Below are 18,149 nucleotides of genomic sequence, written 5' to 3'. Positions count from 1 at the left end.
ACTTTTATCCCCTGAGCTCTGGGCAGCTCTTGTACAGTAGAAGCGGTGGTAGCAGAGAGAGCCTCAGGGATAGACAGAATTGTGAATCTCAAGAGTTGAAGTTTCTTTTCCATTAGAGATGTTGCAATGTGAAGACTATGACACATCATCAGGGGCTTTTCTCCCTATTTCTATGCAGCTTAGCATACCTTTCAAGGAGTACACACGAATAAAACTCCAACTTTCTGGTTGGATAAAGAAGGTACTCGGCTTATTAAAAAAATATTGGAAGATTGCAGGTTAAGAGAAACTTGAAAAGCACAATTAAGTTTCATATACTGTTCAGCTTATTCCTTGGCTGTGCATGAGGATCTGAGAGAGAAAGAGAGAGGGAGGGAGGGAGGGAGGGAGGGAGGGAGGGAGGGAGGGAGGGAGGGAGGGAGGGAGGGAGGGAGGGAGGGAGGGAGGGAGGGAGGGAGGGAGGGAGAATGAGAATGAGAATGAGAATGAGAATGAGAATGAGAATGAGAATGAGAATGAGAATGAGAATGAGAATGAGAATGAGAATGTGTGTACGTGTGTATGTGTGTACTCCTCCAGAAGCACTGAAGGCCTGGTGAGCATTGGAACTGCAACTGACAGAGAAGGCTCAATTGAGATGCCTCAGATAAACTCTGCATTGGATGAACATACAACCCAGCATTTCATGCCTAATAGAATGCCCGAGATACTGTTCAGAAGTTCTTGGAGAGAAAGAACCAAGAAAATTCCAAGTTGTGTGGACAGTGATAGTCATCAAATGAAATGCTGAGGTGATTCAGATGTCACAGAGACGTTTCAAGCAGCTGTTTACCAAGGGCAAACACAGATTCTAAACAGAATATGTAAAGGAAGAAACAAATTAAAACTGTTTGGCACACTTTTGTGATCCCAGTCGTTGGGAGGCTGAGGCAGGGGGACATTCCAGGCCAGCCTGGTCTATTTAGCCTGCACTGTCTCCAAATTAAGTAAAAATCTGAATCAAGAAATAAAAACTAAGTGAGGCATGGTGGCTCTTGTCTATAATCCTAACACTTGTGAGGTAGAGGCAGGAAAAATCAAGATTTTGGGGTCATCTTATGGTACATAGTTAGCTGAACTCTAGACCAGCCTGGGATATAGGAAACTCTGTCTCAAAACACCCAAACGAACTAAAAACCCCAAACTAATCCTAAAGAGTACAGTGTATTAAATTTTAGAAATTAAATAAATTCAGTTGCAGAATGGTATTAAGGAACCATGGCTAATCAATAGATTTTCACCACAGAGGAAGAGACTGGTGGGCAGAATAGTATGTGTTTCAAGGACTGTGAGGCAATCCCAGAAGGTCTAACAGACTTGTGCTCTGGGTTTTAGGAGAAGAAAAGGGTAGAATTCAGAAAAACCATTTAAAGAAGTAACACAGGAAGCCTGTTCATGTTGGCAAAGGAAGTAAGTGTTCAGAGTCAAGAAAACTGGCTGTACCCAAATATGATACAGGTGTATTCTGCGATACATGTATTAGTCATCCATCTCACTGCCTCCTAGCTTTTGTGATGTGGTTTTTATGTGGGTTTCAGCACCACTAGTCATTCGAAACCTATGTAAGTAGGAAAACATTGAAACTCTATCTTTTTATCTCCCTCCTTATTATCTGGGATACTAATACTTTACGTGGTAAGTTTGCATGTTTAATGTAGCCATCGCCACATACCTGGGTAGTTTTCCTCTCCTAAGTCAGAACAAGGCAGCCTCTTGACAGATTGTGATGTAGCAAATTAACATTTGGTCTCTAACACAGAGCTTCTAAAGCCAGTGTCATTTCCTGAATGATAGGAGAATCCTAATTATTGGGCAGGGGTACAAGTTGAACAGTGCGGGGACAGGATCTCATGTAGCACAGACTGATTTTGAGCTCCCTGTCTTCCTGCCTCCACATCTCAAGTGCTGGAATAATGGGAGCATCACCATGCCTGGCTAGAACATCTTTAATTATGAAATTTGACATAGTCCCAGTTCTTAGAGCTTCCAAAACCCTTGATGTCTGTGTATTGGTAGAAGGGGTTTCGTTGTCTTGTTTTGTTGTTAAATTAATGAATTTTCTGCTAGCTAAAAAGCCCCCACATAGCTCCAGGATAAAGGCTGGTTATCAGAGATACCAGTTGTGAGTAGTGGATTTTCATCTTACTTGATGACCACAAGATTGGGCAAGAGACTATAGACTAACTTAATGACCAGTGGTAGTCAGTGATTTAGTTATTCATGCCACATTGGACTCGTATTAAACGGAGACTATAGACTAACTTAATGACCAGTGGTAGTCAGTGATTTAATTATTCATGCCACATTGGACTCGTATTAAACGGAGTTGTGGAAATGACTCAGCAGTTCAGAGTACTTGCTGCTCTTTTGGAGCACCCATGTGACTGCTCACAACTGTCTGTTAATTGCAGTGCTCTCTTATGATCTTCTATAACTCTAGTTCTAGGGGATCTGGTGCCCTCTTTTGACTTCCACAAACACCTGACATGCATGTAGTGCACTTATATACAGACAAGGAAAGCACTCATGCACATAAATTAAAATAAAATCAATTTAAAGCAACAAAACTTTAGGAACGGGAGGGATGGCTCAGTGGTTAAGAATAATGACTGTTGTTTCAGAGGACCAGGGTTTAATTCGCAGTGCCCACATGGCAGCAAACAACTATCTCTAACTCCAGTTTAATGGGGTGCACAGGCATATTCAGACAAAATATCTGTGCATATAAAATTAACAACAACAACAAAAACTCTTACCCAGTAGTTACAGAGGTTGGTGGGAGCATCATCGGGCTGCCCATCCCCGCCCTTTTAAATAGTTACTAAAATAAACTGATGATCTTGTTTCCCATAGCTTGTGAGCGATTACACTGAATTATTGGACTTGGGGACAGGGTTGTAGATTCCTCAGCTAATTACCAGTTGACCAGAAGTATTGATGAGACCTGGAATTTGAAATTGGCAACTGAAGTGGGGAGGATCTCAGCCTATAATTGTTGTCAGAATTGAATGTAGGCCTACATGTAGGGGGGAAAAGCCACATGGATTTGGTGCCTAAAGTATATGATTGTAGAGGAAATAGGTTCTCCTTGAATAAGTAATTAGGAATACAAATTGATAACTTTGTGAAAGATGGAAATTTACCCTATTCATGCTACTGATGTCTTTTTTTATCTAATAATACCTAAAAGCAGTGGACTTTGGCCGCAGTTTGGAACGAGAAGGAAGTTAAGGTGTTGATGTTGTGAAAAAGTTCAAATCTTGCCCAGCACAACAGTTTTAATCGGTGAAAATAGAAATGCAGTCTGTATGTTGGCTTGGCACCTCCTGTTGTAGCACAGTGTCTGGTTCTTTGCATGAGAAAGCCCATTTTGCTTGCTTTCCTAATGATTTAGGGCTTGTGAGAAAGGGTTTGAGAGCTTTGCTGCAGTCAGATAATAAAATGTAACTATATGAAGTACGATGATACTTTAAAATTCTTCATTTTTGAAAATACTGAAAGAGACTCAGGCGTGAGGAGCAGAGAAACAGGGTGTTTGCTTGTTTGTAAATGAAGTTTCATGTGTTATGTTTAGGAAAAAAATTGTGGTAGGTGCTTGTTTTAGTTTCTCTGCGATTGTCCAGACTACAGAAGATGGTAGAGTTTAAAGCTCAGTTCTCTTAATCAACAAACCCTTGCAACATATTCTTTTGTTTGTTTGTTTGTTTGTTTTGAACTCTGAGATCCTCCTGCCTCTGCCTCTCAAATTCTGAGATTAAAGGCTTGTGTTCATCAAGGTTTTCATTTTTAAATTGTTAGTTTACTGAATTTATTATATTTAAATTCTGCATATAAAAGATAACAAGTACACATAATTGTAAGGTCACTGGGAATAAGAAATATAATTCCGCTTTCTAACCTCCCACATGACAGATGCTAATGTACTTTATGTGTTTTTGTCTAGCCACATTCCAAAAATGATTTGCAGGAATCACATGTTCTTTTCCCATAATGTCCACAGTAAGTTTTGAGTTTGTAAAACATAATGAGGACATTTAATTGACAAATAGCAAAAGTCATGGTAGGTGTGGGAATATAGCTCAGTTGGTAGAGATTTTTCTTCCTTTGCATAAAACTTGGTTCAACCCCTAGTACTACACAACTAGGTGTGGTGGAGCACATTTGTAATCCTGTCATCTAGGACCTGGGGACAAGGAGATTTACAAGGTCATGTTTATAAAAAGATCAAGCCTAGCCTGAGCTACATGAGACACTGTCTTTAAAAATAAATGTATGTATAGTTGGGCGGTGGTGGCCCATTCCTTTAACCCAGCACTCATAGAGGTGGGTAGATCTTTGTTAGTGTAAGGCCAGCCTGAAGCCCAGCCTGTTCTACAGATCAAGTTCTACAACAGTCAAGGCTTGTCTTGAAAAATAAAAAAACCCCAAAACCAAAAAGTATGAAAACAAAAAGTGTGTGTGTGTGTGTGTGTGTGTGTGTGTGTGTGTGTGTGTGTGCATGCATGCAGCTAATTGGATGGTGAGCTGCATATTTAGCTGTTGGACAAAACAAAGGAAAAACAGTTATTATACATAATGTCATAAAATAAAATCAATCTAGCTGTCAGTGAGCTTGCAGTTGACAGCCACTGCTCCTCCACCTGTTATTGCTGTTTTTATTTCTACTTTTGCTCCTCACTTTTCTTTTTTTAAAGATTTATTTATTTATTACATATACAGTGTTCTGCCTACATGCCAGAAGAGAGCACAAGATTAAATTGTAGATGGTTGTGAGCCACCATATGGTTGCTGGGAATTGAACTCAGGACCTCTGGAAGAGCAGTCAGTGCTCTTAACCTCTGAGCCAACTCTCCAGCCCCTCCCCTCTTTTCTTTTTAAGGTGGAGATTTTTGTTTAGTTTTGTTTTTGGTTTGAGACAGGGCTTCTCTGTTTAGCCCAGCCTGTACTGAAACTCATGGTGTAGACGAGTCTGGCCTGAAACTCATTGATCTGTCCAACTCTGCCTCCCTAGTGCTGGGATTAAAAGTGTGCTCCAACACTGCCCTGCTAAGTTTTAGGTCTTGTTAAAGACATGCACTTGACATGAGTTGGGAGAAAGAGGTGCTCAAAAGAAAGTCAGATGCACCCAGATACTGAGTATAGCCTTCTCAAAGCAGAGCCCAAGCTCTCTCCTGAGGGGGACCATAGAGCTAGCTCACTGGCCGGCCAGCCAGCCATGCTGAATTAATAAGGTCCAGCTTCCCTGTCTTTAAAAATGGAAGCAAAAGAGGAAGCTCCCCAGTGTAGACCTCTTCCTCTGTCTGCACATACACACATATTTACAATTGACTGAAGTTAATTCATTTTCATCCCCCTTGGCATTTCTTGTTGGATTGGCAAGCCGTTCCTGTATGCCATGTCAGGTAATTACTACAAGTACAGGAATGAAGGATATGTAGAGAAGATGTCCATTTTAATTTATGTGCAGTGCTAGTGGATCAAACCTGAGGCTTTGTGCATGCTAGGCAAAAGCTCTGCCACCTAAGGCATATCCTACCTCAACTAAGTAAATCTTATTAGACATATTACATATGCTCTGCATTGTCCTGCCTGAATCTTTAGAAAAAGGCCAATGATCTGTGGGGTGATTATACATATAGTTAGAATACCTTTTACTGTCTGTTGGCAATTAATGACAAATTCGTGTTATTTTTCCTTTTGTTTGTTTTGTTTTTCTGAGATAGGGCCTCACATAGTCCAGGGTGGTCTCAAACTTACTAGTCTAGCCAAGGCTGGCCTCGAAATCCTATTCTTCCTGCTTCTGCCTCCTGTACATGTAAAATGTCGTCCTTACTGTCTTGGTTTCTTTAGTCCCATTCCTCCATGGAGACCACTGGTGTTTTGACCAGCATTTGTTGTAGCCGCTCTACTTGCTAACGGAACACTGGATTAACTCACCATCGGCAGTGAGTTCTCGCCGATGTCTGTATGCAGGTGCCTGACGTGGCTGCACTGCCTTCCTGGGCCCACGTTGTCCTTGAGAGGGGCCCTTTGGTGTTCCTGGGCAGCACTCGTGATTGTTTTCGTTTCTCATTACAGGTTCATGTCAGAGCTGGTCTTTTTCATGGAACTGAGCTCCTGTGTAAAACTGTCGTCAGCTCGGAGATATCAGGAAAAAATGATCATATTTGGAATGAACAGCTGGAATTTGATATTAATATTTGTGACTTACCAAGAATGGCTCGATTATGTTTTGCTGTTTACGCTGTTTTGGATAAAGTAAAAACGAAGAAATCAACAAAAACTATTAATCCCTCTAAATATCAGACCATCAGGAAAGCTGGGAAAGTGGTAATGATATAATAACTTCAGAAAATTGTTTATATGACAGAATATTTTAAGGCTCTGAAATAATTAAGAGAAGTTGAGTTATTTCATGTGACTTGAACCCTAAGAACTAGTTTCAAGAAGATGAAAAATTGTCCATATCCATGTCTTTTTTTTATGTTATTCTCTCAAACTTATTTGAGGAGATTTCATGATGCAACTGTCCTATTACAGAAACGTAGAAACCTAGGGTGGCCCAGTGCTGTCACTATCTGTAGCTCAGGCTGACCTCAAACCCACTATGACTCTCCTGCCTCAGCCTCTGAATGATGGGGCTAGCAGGCATGAGCCCCTGAATCTGGAAAGTGACAACATTTTTAAAACAGCAATCCGTAGTACCTTAACGAAAACTCCAAGCAGGTATATTTAAAAATTACGATTTTTTTTATAATTTTAGAAAGATTATAGATTGTACCTCAGCACAGTTGGCATGACTTTAAGACATAAATGTGTGTCTGGATGTGTTTTGGAATGAAATAAGAGTATTTGTATTAAATGTGAAAAATCAAACCTTTTTGTTAGTTTTAGATAATCTCTGTTTCTGTTTTGCTGTCACCTTAGTATAAACAAACTTAGCTTTCAGAATCCCTTGTATCTCCCAGGATCCCTTGGAGATCCTAGTTAAAGGGTGTTAGACCTGTTGTCAAATGGCCATCTTCCATATCTCTACCTTTACACACACACTCACATATGTACACCCTCACAGGCACGCACATACATACATACATACATACATACATACATACTCCCTGTATTTATTTATCATTTTAAAGACAGGTCTTTTTGTGTAGTTCAGGCTGCCCTGAAAAGTCATAGTGTTACCTATGTTGGCTTTGAGCTCTCAGTCACCTTACCTCTGCCTACTGAGTAAAGTTTGTGCAACTAGAGTTGTCTCAGAACTAATGATGGTTTTGTTCGAGTTTCCAGTTCTGGGGATTGAACCAGGGCCTTCTGTGTGCTCAGGTTTACCGCTGACCCACAGTCCTACCCTATCTATTTCATGTTATTAGTCCAGATTTTTCTTTTCTTCCCTCTCTTTCATGTTCTCTCTCTTTCCGTGCCTGTCTCTCTCCTGTCTGTCTAGATAGGAAGGCTCACAGCCCAGACTAGCCTGAGACTCTCTAGGTCTCTAGATTGGATGGCTCACAGCCAGCTGAGGATGCTCTTGACCTTCTGATCTTCTGTCACCCTTGCTTGCATAGTGAGTTTAAGACCAGCCTGGTGTATAACAAAACACTTAAGATGGGAAGAAAAATCTGAGAATATTAGCACTCCCTCTGCTTATTATGATATATCCTCTGAAAATAAAATATAATGTCTCAAATATCATAAAGAGGCTGGTTCCTTTGTGGGCTTTCCAATCTTGATAATAGAATTCTCAAAGATTTGAATATATATATATTGAATATATATATATATGGGGGGCTTGCACTGTCGTTCTCTCTCCTTCCCTCCCCTCCTCCCTCTCTGTCTCTCTCTGTCTCTCTCTCTGTCTCTCTCTGTCTCTCTCTCTCTCACACACACACACACACACACACACACACACACACACACACACACACACACACACACACACACACTGATCTAGGCTGACCTCATAAGAGTCCTAACAGTGTAGTGCCATTTTTGTTGCTGTTTTTAAGACAGGGTCTCACTATGTAGCTGGGTCTAAAGGCATGTACCACTGTGCCTGATTTTAAAAACAAACAAACAGGTTCTCAATCTGTAAATCACACTGGTCTGTAACTTGCTGTGTAACCCAGGCTGGCCTTGAAATCATAGCAGTCCTCCTTCCTCAGCTTCCTGAGCTGGGATTGCAGGTGTGAGTCACCACATAGGACACCAGCGACTCCCTTTTAGCAACATAAGTCAATTCCTGCAATATCCAGAGGCAGCTTCCTCCCATGCTGAGATTTACTGTACCACCCACGTTGTACTCATCATTTAAAAACTTCTTCAGTTTCAAAAGCTGAAACAAAACTTTCTGTTTTGTTGACATACTGTTTTATTGTGGTATTAATTGGCCTGTAGAATTTTTCCTAAAGATAACTGAAATTGTCTTTTCTTTTCATTTTGAATGAACTTTTGGAAGTTACCTAGGACTTCAGAAATTTCTAGCACTAACATTGGAATAGGGAACATGAACATTGGCATGCCTTGAAGTCCATTCTGGGTTTATTTATGTAATGATGCCTTTTTCAACAGCATTATCCCGTAGCATGGGTAAATACGATGGTTTTTGACTTCAAAGGACAGCTGAGGTCTGGAGACATCATATTGCACAGCTGGTCTTCGTTCCCTGGTAAGATTTACGTTCTAAGCTCGGCCCCTTGCGCTGGAGAGCAGCTAGAATTTTACTGGAGCATTACCCAGCCTTGTTGTTGTGTTCCAGTAAAGACATTATCTTTGTTATTTATTCTTTTTTGCTGTTTTGTTTTGTTTTTGAACAAGGTCTCTCTGTGGCTGACCTGGAACTCGCTCTGTAGACCATTCTGGCCTCGAACTCACAGACATCCTCCTGCCTCTGTGTGCCACCGCATCGAACTGTTACTTATTCTAATGACTTACAAGCAGTATTTTGCTACAGACATGAAGTTCTTGATTGTATTTTTTTTATTTCAATGTTCTTGTTTTAAACATTTTGTTTTTGTAGGTTTTTAAAGAAACCTCCTGAGTAGCAGTGTCTTATATAACAAGCTTAATTGCTCATAGTTGTGAATGAGCCTTCCTAACTCCTTCAACTTAGAAAACAGCAAAAGCATGTGTTCTTCAGTTGAATTTAGCCTGATGATCAAGATAAAAGAAGTCCCTCCCATATACATAAAGCTTACCTATACAGTGTGCTTAATTTTCTTTATTTTTTAATTTTTATTTTTAAATTTAAATTAGAAACAAGGTTGCTTCACATGTCAATCCCAGGTCCCACTTCCTTTCCCTCCCTTACCCCCACCAACCCCCCCAAATATCCCCTCATTTCCCCAGGGAGGGTGAGGCCCTCCATGGGGGTGTCCATAATCTGTCATTTCATCCAGGGCAGGGCCTAGACCCTTGCCCAAGAGTCCAGGCTGAGAGTGCATCTCTCATTGTGGGATGGGCACCCAAAGTCCATTTGTATACCCAGGATAAATACTGATCTACTTCCCAAGGCCCCATAGATTGCCTAGGCCTCCTCACTGACACCCACATTCAGGGGGTCTTGATCAGTTCTATGCTGGATTCCCAGCCATCAGTCTGGGATTCAAGAGCTTAATTTTCTTAGGTGACATGACTTTTAGGACATTTTCGTGAAAGAAAACAAGTTCCAAACTTTTGTTTTTGTTCGTATAATTATTTTAATTTTATTATTTTGTTTTTGTTTTTGTTTTTCTTGAGACATGGTTTCCTCTGTGTAGCCTTGCCTGTCTGGGAACTTGCTCAGGAGATCAGGCTGGTCTCTAACTCACAGAAATCCACTTGCCTCTGCCTTCGGAGTGTTGGGATTAAAGGCGTGTGCCACCACTGCTCTACAAGACTTTTTTTTTTAGTTTAGTTCCAAAAACTCTTTCTTAAGAATCCAAATTATTTGCATGTTTTAGATGAGCTGGAAGAAATGCTGAATCCCATGGGCACTGTGCAGACGAACCCATATGCTGAAAATGCAACTGCCTTGCACATTAAGTTTCCAGAGAATAAAAAGCAGCCTTATTATTACCCTCCCTTCGATAAGGTAAGATAACTGAAACACCACTGTGCTTGAGAGAATTGAGTCATTCCTGGGTAAAAATGTTCAGTACAAGCTCAGTGTGTCTGGTTCTTTCACAACTCTCCATACGTTGACATTATGATCCATTGGAAGGCTGTGCAATACCGTGATATGTTTTGCCTCATCTCTGACCAAATGAAGCTTGGTGTCTCTGGAGTTCTGGGACCATGTTTACAAAGTGGGATTTAATTGTTCTGAATTCTTTTCTGTTGTAAAAAGTCTCTTAGGTGTATTCACGAATACCTCTGAATGTGTAATGTGTTCTGTGAAACATGCATGGCATTTATGCCGCTGTTACTGCTTTCAGGAATTTAAGGGTAGTGGCTGTAAGGCAGTGTCTCACTCTAACCAGCATGACCTAGAACTCACTGTGTAGCCCACACTTGCCCTGACTTTGAGTCTTCCTGCCTCCACCTTCCAAGAGTTGGACTGCAAGGGTAAGGCACCATGCCCAGCAATGACTGTAGACTCTGTAGCAAGGATTTCCATTTCAAAATACATCCTTAGTGTGCAAGTTGTGCCTCTGAAGGGCGACTGTTTGGTGGAGCCTGAAAACAGGACTGAAATGATTTGTACACTAAGAAAGCCCAGTTCTCATGTTTTTTTCCCTCTCCCACCCCCTCTGGAAGTTGGACCCAAGTTTTGAGGCACACCCTTAACCACCAAGTGGCACCCCTAGCCCTTTCTAATGTCTTTTGATTCATATTTTGTTTTTGTCTTATGTGTATGAGTATTTTGCTTGTACATATGAATGTGCATTATGCGTGTGCTTGGTACTCAAGGAGGTCAGAAGAGGGCATCAGATGCCCTGAAACTGGTGTTACAGACTGTTGTGAGACACCATGTAGGTTTCTGGGAACAGAACCTGGGTCCTCGGGAAGAGCAACAAGTGTTCCTAACCACTGAGCCATCTCTCCAACCCCCTCTAATAGGTTTTGATTTTTAGGTTTGACATTTCTTTTTAAGTATGACTGGTATTGTTGTAATACAGAAATATTGGGGCAAATCCCCAAAACATACACAAGAAATTTCTTAATCCAAATGAAAAAAGGCTACCTTTAAAGTACTAAATAATATCTACATTAGCCCACTTACAAACTCAGATAGTTTTAATATAGATATTACCAGACTTGTATAAAGGATACTTGTATATGTTGGAGCTGTCAGTACGTGTGTGTGGGGGGTGGGGGGTTGCTAAGCAGAACTCTTTATATTAGGAAGCTATATACTCAATCCCAGAGATGGCTTCTAGAGTATTGTGAATCTTAATTATGTAATTCAACGTTGCTTTCTTTATTTGTACTTTAAGTGAATTGAATCCCCAAGAGCCAGTTTCTCAGTACAAGGTCTTTAAGAACGTTTTTTCTGCCCAGTGTGGTGCCTCACACCTGTAATCCAGCAGTGTGACACTGAGGCAGGAGGATTGCAAGTCATCCTGGGTTACATATAAAGTGGCTCTTTCTCAAAAACATGAAAAAACAAACAAACAAAGAGCCATGGATGCAACTCAGTGGTAGAGTTCTCCCAGCACGTGCAGGGGCCTGGGTCCAACGCCAGCACTGCAAGTTAAATGAATTTAAACATAGGATTAAAGCACTATTCTGATTGGTCATTTAAAGCCAAATTGAAAGTTGTGCTTTTTAAACCAATTGCTGAGTATGTTAGGAACTTTCCATTTTAATACACACCGAGTAGGGGAAAAAAACTACATTTTGATTCATCTGTTACATTTCTGGGGCACCTGTGGGTATCCTGAGAATAAGAATAAGAATTTGTGATCCACAAGCCACTGTTCTATGTGCTACATTCCATAGGCTTTTCCCTAGCGACTGTTAGCGCTATCGTGTGTGTCCACTGATCATTTACAGTTTATTGGGGGATCAAATTAGATGCTGCTTAAGGCATTTTTCAGATCTAACATACTATGCAAATACTTTTGCATTTATCTATTTTAGAGAAGTCAAATTTCTTTAACTATGTAATTTCACCATTGCTGCTGTCATTCTTTTTTGGTTTTACGAGATAGGGTTTCTCTGTATTGTTTTGGAGGCTGTCGTCCAGCCTGGCCTCGAACTCACAGAGATCCACCTGCCTCTGCCTCCCGAGTGCTGGGGTTAAAGGCGTGTGCCACCACTGCCCGGCTGCTGCTGTCATTCTTATGTAGTCTTTTTAGTTCCCCTGCCTCAGCATCCTGAGTACTGTGGTTGTAAGTTTGAGCCACTACACATGGAGAGTTCTGGAGATTTTGGTTCTTTTTCTCTGGGGCGAGAGGTGGTTCCTCAAGTGTGCTGGGCAGGTCCTCCATGGCACAGTCAGTGCCTCACCATGGCCTCCATTTAAACTTTCTTTTTCATCAAGGTCCTGCAAAGTTGCTTGGCAGGCCTTGATCTGCCCTTCTGCCTCTGAATTTTTTGTAATGATCACAAAATAAGTCACAGAAATGTAAAAGAGAAAAATCTCCCAAGGTGCTGTGTTGTTACTCAGTACTACTGCCTGCCATCAGTTTTGTCTTACGAGTCAATTTTATGACTATTGCTTAACTTTAGTGACTATACTCTTACCTGATCTTAGAAAACACCCTTTGGGATAGACTGCGAATCACCACACTTAACACATGATAACGTAGGTAAAGATACTTCTCAGCTTCCACAATGCCGTTGCCGCCACATTTTTAATGGCAGTGCTGAGGGTCACTCCCAGACGTTAAGAAACCTTCTACCACTGAGCTATACCTCCACCAAGCCTAGACTTCCACTTTAGCATCTGTGTTTTAGTTCCCTTTTCTCCGCGCATCCCTGCTGTGTAGCCCAGACCGGTCTCACACTTGCTGTCCCCCTCCCTCGCATGCTAGGCAAATGCATTACCTTGAACTACATACACCTCAGCCCCTGATAGCTGTTGATTTTGAAAAACCAAATGTAATGATAAGGCTTACCTATTTTAGATTATTTTTATTTTATGTGTAGTGTTTGCCTACACATATATATTTGTATACCATATATTTGCAGTCTCAGATCCCCTGAAAACTGTGAATACAGATGATTGTGAGCCACCATGTGGGTTCTGGGAACCAAGTCAGGTATTTTGGAATTATAGCAGCAAGTACATGTAACCACTGAGCCATTACTCTAGTCCCTTGCTTTAGTGACTCTTACTTTATCCAGAAACAGTCTGAGAGCGCCCTCTCTCTGCAATCTCTGCAGTGACACCATCATTTCTCTGTTGTCAAGAGTTTGAAGCACTTTGGGAAATAATGGGTTTTGTTGTTTCATTTTTAAAATTTGTTTCCATTTATAAGGGGTAGAAGTGTAAAGTGTGTGCAGTCTCCCAATCCAAGTATAAAATAGCTGTTAACATTGAAAATGTTACAGATATCAAAGCCAAAATTTAACCTTTTTATTATGATTTTTGAAACAGATCATTGAGAAGGCAGCTGAGATTGCCAGCGGTGACAGTGCTAATGTGTCAGTAAGTATCAAACGTCATCTGGCCCTTCTTGCTGCGCAGTTATGTGCAGTATGAGGGACCATCCCTCATCTGTTGTAATGAATGTATGGGAGACATAATTCCAAAGCAGTCTCACATCCCATTGCTGGCTACATGTAGGTTTGTTTTTGTGACTCGTATGCGAGTGGTAAACCCTTTTCTGAACAAGTTCAGGGTTATTGGCCCACAGTAGATGCTAGTCATCTCATAGATTTCCAGTACTATCTTAGTATCATTTAGTTAACTTAAGAGACCATGTTCTTTCACATAACAAAGCCAGTGTAAAAGGGACTAGTTTTACAGTGGGAGACCTGTGGTTCTCCCTGAGAACTCTGCCAAGTTGAATATGTCATTTCTGTTTTATGATTTACTGTTCCTGTTCCAGCTTCCTGTGTTTCTACATTACAGACAACAGAAGCGTCCATATAACAATTGATTCTAAGGCTATTGTTATTATATTCTGCTTATACATCCTGGGCTAGACCCTGGACACATAGCTAGACCTTAAGTGGGGCTGGACAGCATGATCTCTTAGGAGACTGGCGTGGTTTTGGCTGAGAGTAAGATATGCTAGTATTAAGGAAAGTAAAAGGGACGAGGGGCTTTGTTTAAATAGTCTAACTGTGCTCCAGACTAGTCTTGAATGCTCAGTCATCCTGCCTCAGCCTTCATGTTAGGAGTAAAGTGTGTGACTGTTGAGGCCTTGCATGACAGTGCATGCCTGTCATCTAGCATTTGGGAAGTAGAGGCAGAAAGACCAGGTCATCTTTGGCTGGTACCAGAACAAAGAACAGCAAACAAACCAAACACTGAGCCTCAGTCTAATATTCCTTCTTCGTTACTAAGTTACAGATTTTAAGCTTCTTCAGTTAGGGCATTCTTCCATAGAACAAAGTGGACAGATTGCATATAAATTTCATTGCTTCCTACAGAGACCAGTCTCTGAGATGGTGTCTAGACTGACTAGCAAGCTTCCAGAAGCCACTGGCTCTGACTTCTCCATGAATGGGATTTTACACACGCACACACGTACGCACGCACGCTATGGGTGGCTTTCACACAGGTGCTGGGGGTCAGAGTCCAGGCCTTTGTGCTTGCACAGCAGGCGTCCCACCGCCTTAGTTGAGCTACCTTCTCAGCTCAATGGCTCTTACGTGGAACTACTGCTGCTGCTACTGCTACTGCTATTACTGCTACTTGCTCTTTAGGGAGTGTTTCCTTGGTTGTGTGGATCTTGGTTTCTCTATTCTTAAGTTTTAAACTCTGGTTGCCTGCCTGTTCACAGTAAGTAATGAGCCTTCAGGATGAAGTCTACTACATGTGAAGGTTCCCAGGCATTCTGGGACCAGGTAGCTCCCAGGGGCGAACACTTTTACTCCTCACGCTGACATAATTCCTGTCTCAACATGGCCAGAGGCCCTCTTCCCTCCTCAGGCAGAAACCTTTAGTCTCCCCACCCTAATTTCCCTAGCTGCTTCCTCCTCCTCCTCGAATCTGAGCTCAGCTCCCTAGAGCTGTGCCTGGCATCGCACTGTTTGAGCCTGAAGACCCCATCCCTAGTCATACCTTCATTCTCTCACTGAAGCATCCCTGTTAGGTTCGTGTCAATTTGATGTTCATTTTTAGACAGATTGGCCTCAGACTCACTTTGTAGCTGAAGATGCCTTGAATCTCCTGCCTCTGTCTCCTAAGTGCTGGGATTGCAGCTGTACCATACACATGTGGCAGGAGTTTTGGTTTTGTTGCTGCTTCTGAACAGGATCACTCTATGTTGACTTGTACTTTGAATCCTTCTGCTGCATTTACACCATCACTGGTGAAATTCAACTTTTCCTTATTTTTGTTGGGTTAAGATCAAATCCAGGGCCCTGTGCATACGGGCCAGTGCTCTAGTACTGAATTAGCATTCTAAAATACAGAGGATTTTCTATTCTTGTTCCCACTATAAAGAGCTCCCACTTTATAGAAATTTTTATGCTTCTAAGTCAAGGCACAAGTCGAGAAGGTCTTTATTTACAACTTTTACTCTTTTTATGTTTGTGTTATCTTGTCCACATGGAGGTGGGGCGGGGAGGGGGTTGATAGAAATCAGAGGTGATGAAATGGCTCAGGACCCACGTGGTGGCATGCGTGGGCATGTGTGTGTGTGTGCTTGTGTGCGCATGTGTATGTGCGCGTGCAGGGTCTTAAAGAAGAAAGTCCACTCAAATAATAGTGAATTTCTAAGATATATTTAACTATGATATATTTAACCTAAAAGCAATAGTGCCATCTAGTGTTTGCACTTGGATTTGAAAACAAAAAACAGGAGACCCTTTCTTTATATGTAGCTTAGAAATTGAGCAATGCAAACTTTATAAAAGGATTCACTTTAATCTTTACACAGAATTTGTATTTTACTGGTAAGGCCTACAATTATAAATTCAGTGCCTATAAATTTGCTAAGTGGTTGCTTGCTTTGCACAGTTAAATTCTATAATGAGTATTTTACTTTCTTAAGAGTCGAGGTGGAAAAAAATTTCTTGCTGTACTGAAAGAAATCTTGGACAGAGACCCCCTGTCTCAGCTGTGTGAGAATGAAATGGATCTTATTTGGACTCTGCGGCAAGACTGCCGAGAGAATTTCCCACAGTCACTGCCGAAACTACTCCTGTCAATCAAGTGGAATAAGCTTGAAGATGTTGCTCAGGTAACAGAAAATTCTTCCCTCCCTCCCTCTCCTTATCCTCCCTCCCCTACTCCCCCCTCTTTCTTTCCCCCAAATAACAGAAAGTTCATTTCTGTAACTCTCGTTGCTTTTGTGTAATGTGTCTTTCCACTTGGTTATTTCCAGTTGTTGCATAAATTTTCTATATGCTTTTATTTTCTTTTGTTGTTTAAAGACAGAATTTCTCTGTATAGACCCAGTTGTCCTGGAACTAACTCTGTAGGCTTCAAAGTCAGAGATCTGCCATTCTCTGCCTCCCAAATACTGGGATTGAAGGCATGGGCCACTACTGCCCAGCTGTTTTCCTATTTATTTTATGTGCATTGGTGTGAAGGTGTCAGATCCTCTGGAACTACAGACAGTTTTACCTTTCCTCCTCCTCCTCCTTCTCCTCCTCGTCCTCGTCCTCCTTCTCCTCCTCCTCCTCCTCCTACTGTCCTTAAATGATGGGATGGCCAATGGTTGTAGAGTCCACATCTGCAGCGTCTTACTCTGTTCATTAAGCACATAGTAACCTTTTAAATGTATGTATAACATGTTTCAGAAACAAAAACAACCTTTGTTTGCATCTGCAGGAATGTTTGAGGCATCAGTAATTAACATTTTCCTTTCTTTTGACTCATCTCTGTTTCCTTATGCCAAGAAAGATACGTTACTTTTGTCTACCACAATTCTGACCTGGCTTTAATTTTAAACAGCTTCAGGCACTCCTGCAGATTTGGCCCAAACTGCCGCCCAGGGAAGCCCTGGAGCTCCTGGATTTCAACTATCCAGACCAGTATGTCCGGGAATATGCTGTTGGTTGCCTGCGACAAATGAGGTATCTCTTTTATGAGACCATCCTGGGGCAAGGAATTACTGGGTGGGTAAGACAGGGTGGTGGCTCCTTGAATGTATGGTGGCCAGGCCATATGGGCTCTAATCATAGTGCCCCCTGCTGGCTCTGTGGGCACAGTTCAGGTACAGTCAGCCACTCTTCCCTTTAATGCAGCAGAGACTCTTGAAACCTTAGATTCCGAATACTCACCCAGCCCAGAGGCCAGCTTTTCGAAAGTGAGCAGCCATAACTGTGTTGCCTCTTTCCTTTACAGTAGTCTACTAATTACCCCAAATAAAATGGGCTCATATTTTATGACAGAGGCATATTTATTTTCAGGAAGAATCTCACAGGCTGCCCGTGAACTCACTGTGTAGCACAGACTAGCTAGTTCTCCATTTCAGACTGATACTCCTGCCCCGAGTCCTAGCTGTGGTCTCGTCTTGTTTTAGATCTGTTTTAAATAGTTTGGTAGGAGAAGAAACTATGTACACTCTCTAGTAGTGGTTTGAGAAGCAAAATCAGACATATAAAAGAACCTTCTATTTTATACTTCTGCTTGTGGGTGTTTCTTTATTGTTTATTTTACTTGTTGTTGTTGTTATTATTATTATTATTATTATTATTGATTTTCTGGAACTCTGTATAGTCCTGACTGTCCCAGAACTTACTCTGTAGCCCAGGCTAGCCTCTGCCTCCTGAGTGCTAGAATTAAAGGCATGCACACCACTATCCCGCTTATAGTTCTGTTTTTTTATACTAGCTATCGGTTTTTATAAGTGGGCAGGGTCTTCATAATTAATTAACTGATCAGTTAAGATTGTTGGATGGGTGATTGCAAAGATGAAACCCCAGTTGCTTTGTCTTCCTGCCTTTGCACTAGAGGCCTGATGAGAGACACTGTGTGCTCTGGGTTAAGTGTTTGATCTTGGAGGGAGATGCTGAAATGATATGTTGCCCCATGTGGCTGATTCTGACACCTCCCTCTGGTA

The 18,149-nt window shown here is 41.5% G+C and overlaps 1 protein-coding gene across 1 annotated transcript in view; it reads left to right on the top strand.

Annotated features, from left to right (window-relative positions):
• Positions 1-18,149, top strand: part of Pik3cb (phosphatidylinositol-4,5-bisphosphate 3-kinase catalytic subunit beta) — a 103,408-nt gene that overhangs the window by 61,379 nt on the left and 23,880 nt on the right. Inside the window, exons 9-14 of the mRNA XM_005071997.4 lie at positions 6,118-6,369; positions 8,611-8,707; positions 9,981-10,111; positions 13,565-13,615; positions 16,134-16,322; positions 17,039-17,160. Of these exons, the coding sequence (XP_005072054.1) occupies positions 6,118-6,369; positions 8,611-8,707; positions 9,981-10,111; positions 13,565-13,615; positions 16,134-16,322; positions 17,039-17,160 (842 nt within the window). The remainder of the gene's footprint in view (positions 1-6,117; positions 6,370-8,610; positions 8,708-9,980; positions 10,112-13,564; positions 13,616-16,133; positions 16,323-17,038; positions 17,161-18,149) is intronic.

This window comes from Mesocricetus auratus, unplaced genomic scaffold, assembly GCF_017639785.1.
Source record: "Mesocricetus auratus isolate SY011 unplaced genomic scaffold, BCM_Maur_2.0 Super-Scaffold_100691, whole genome shotgun sequence".
NCBI classification, from domain to species: domain Eukaryota; kingdom Metazoa; phylum Chordata; class Mammalia; order Rodentia; family Cricetidae; genus Mesocricetus; species Mesocricetus auratus.
This window is presented reverse-complemented; position numbering and strand designations above follow the sequence as displayed.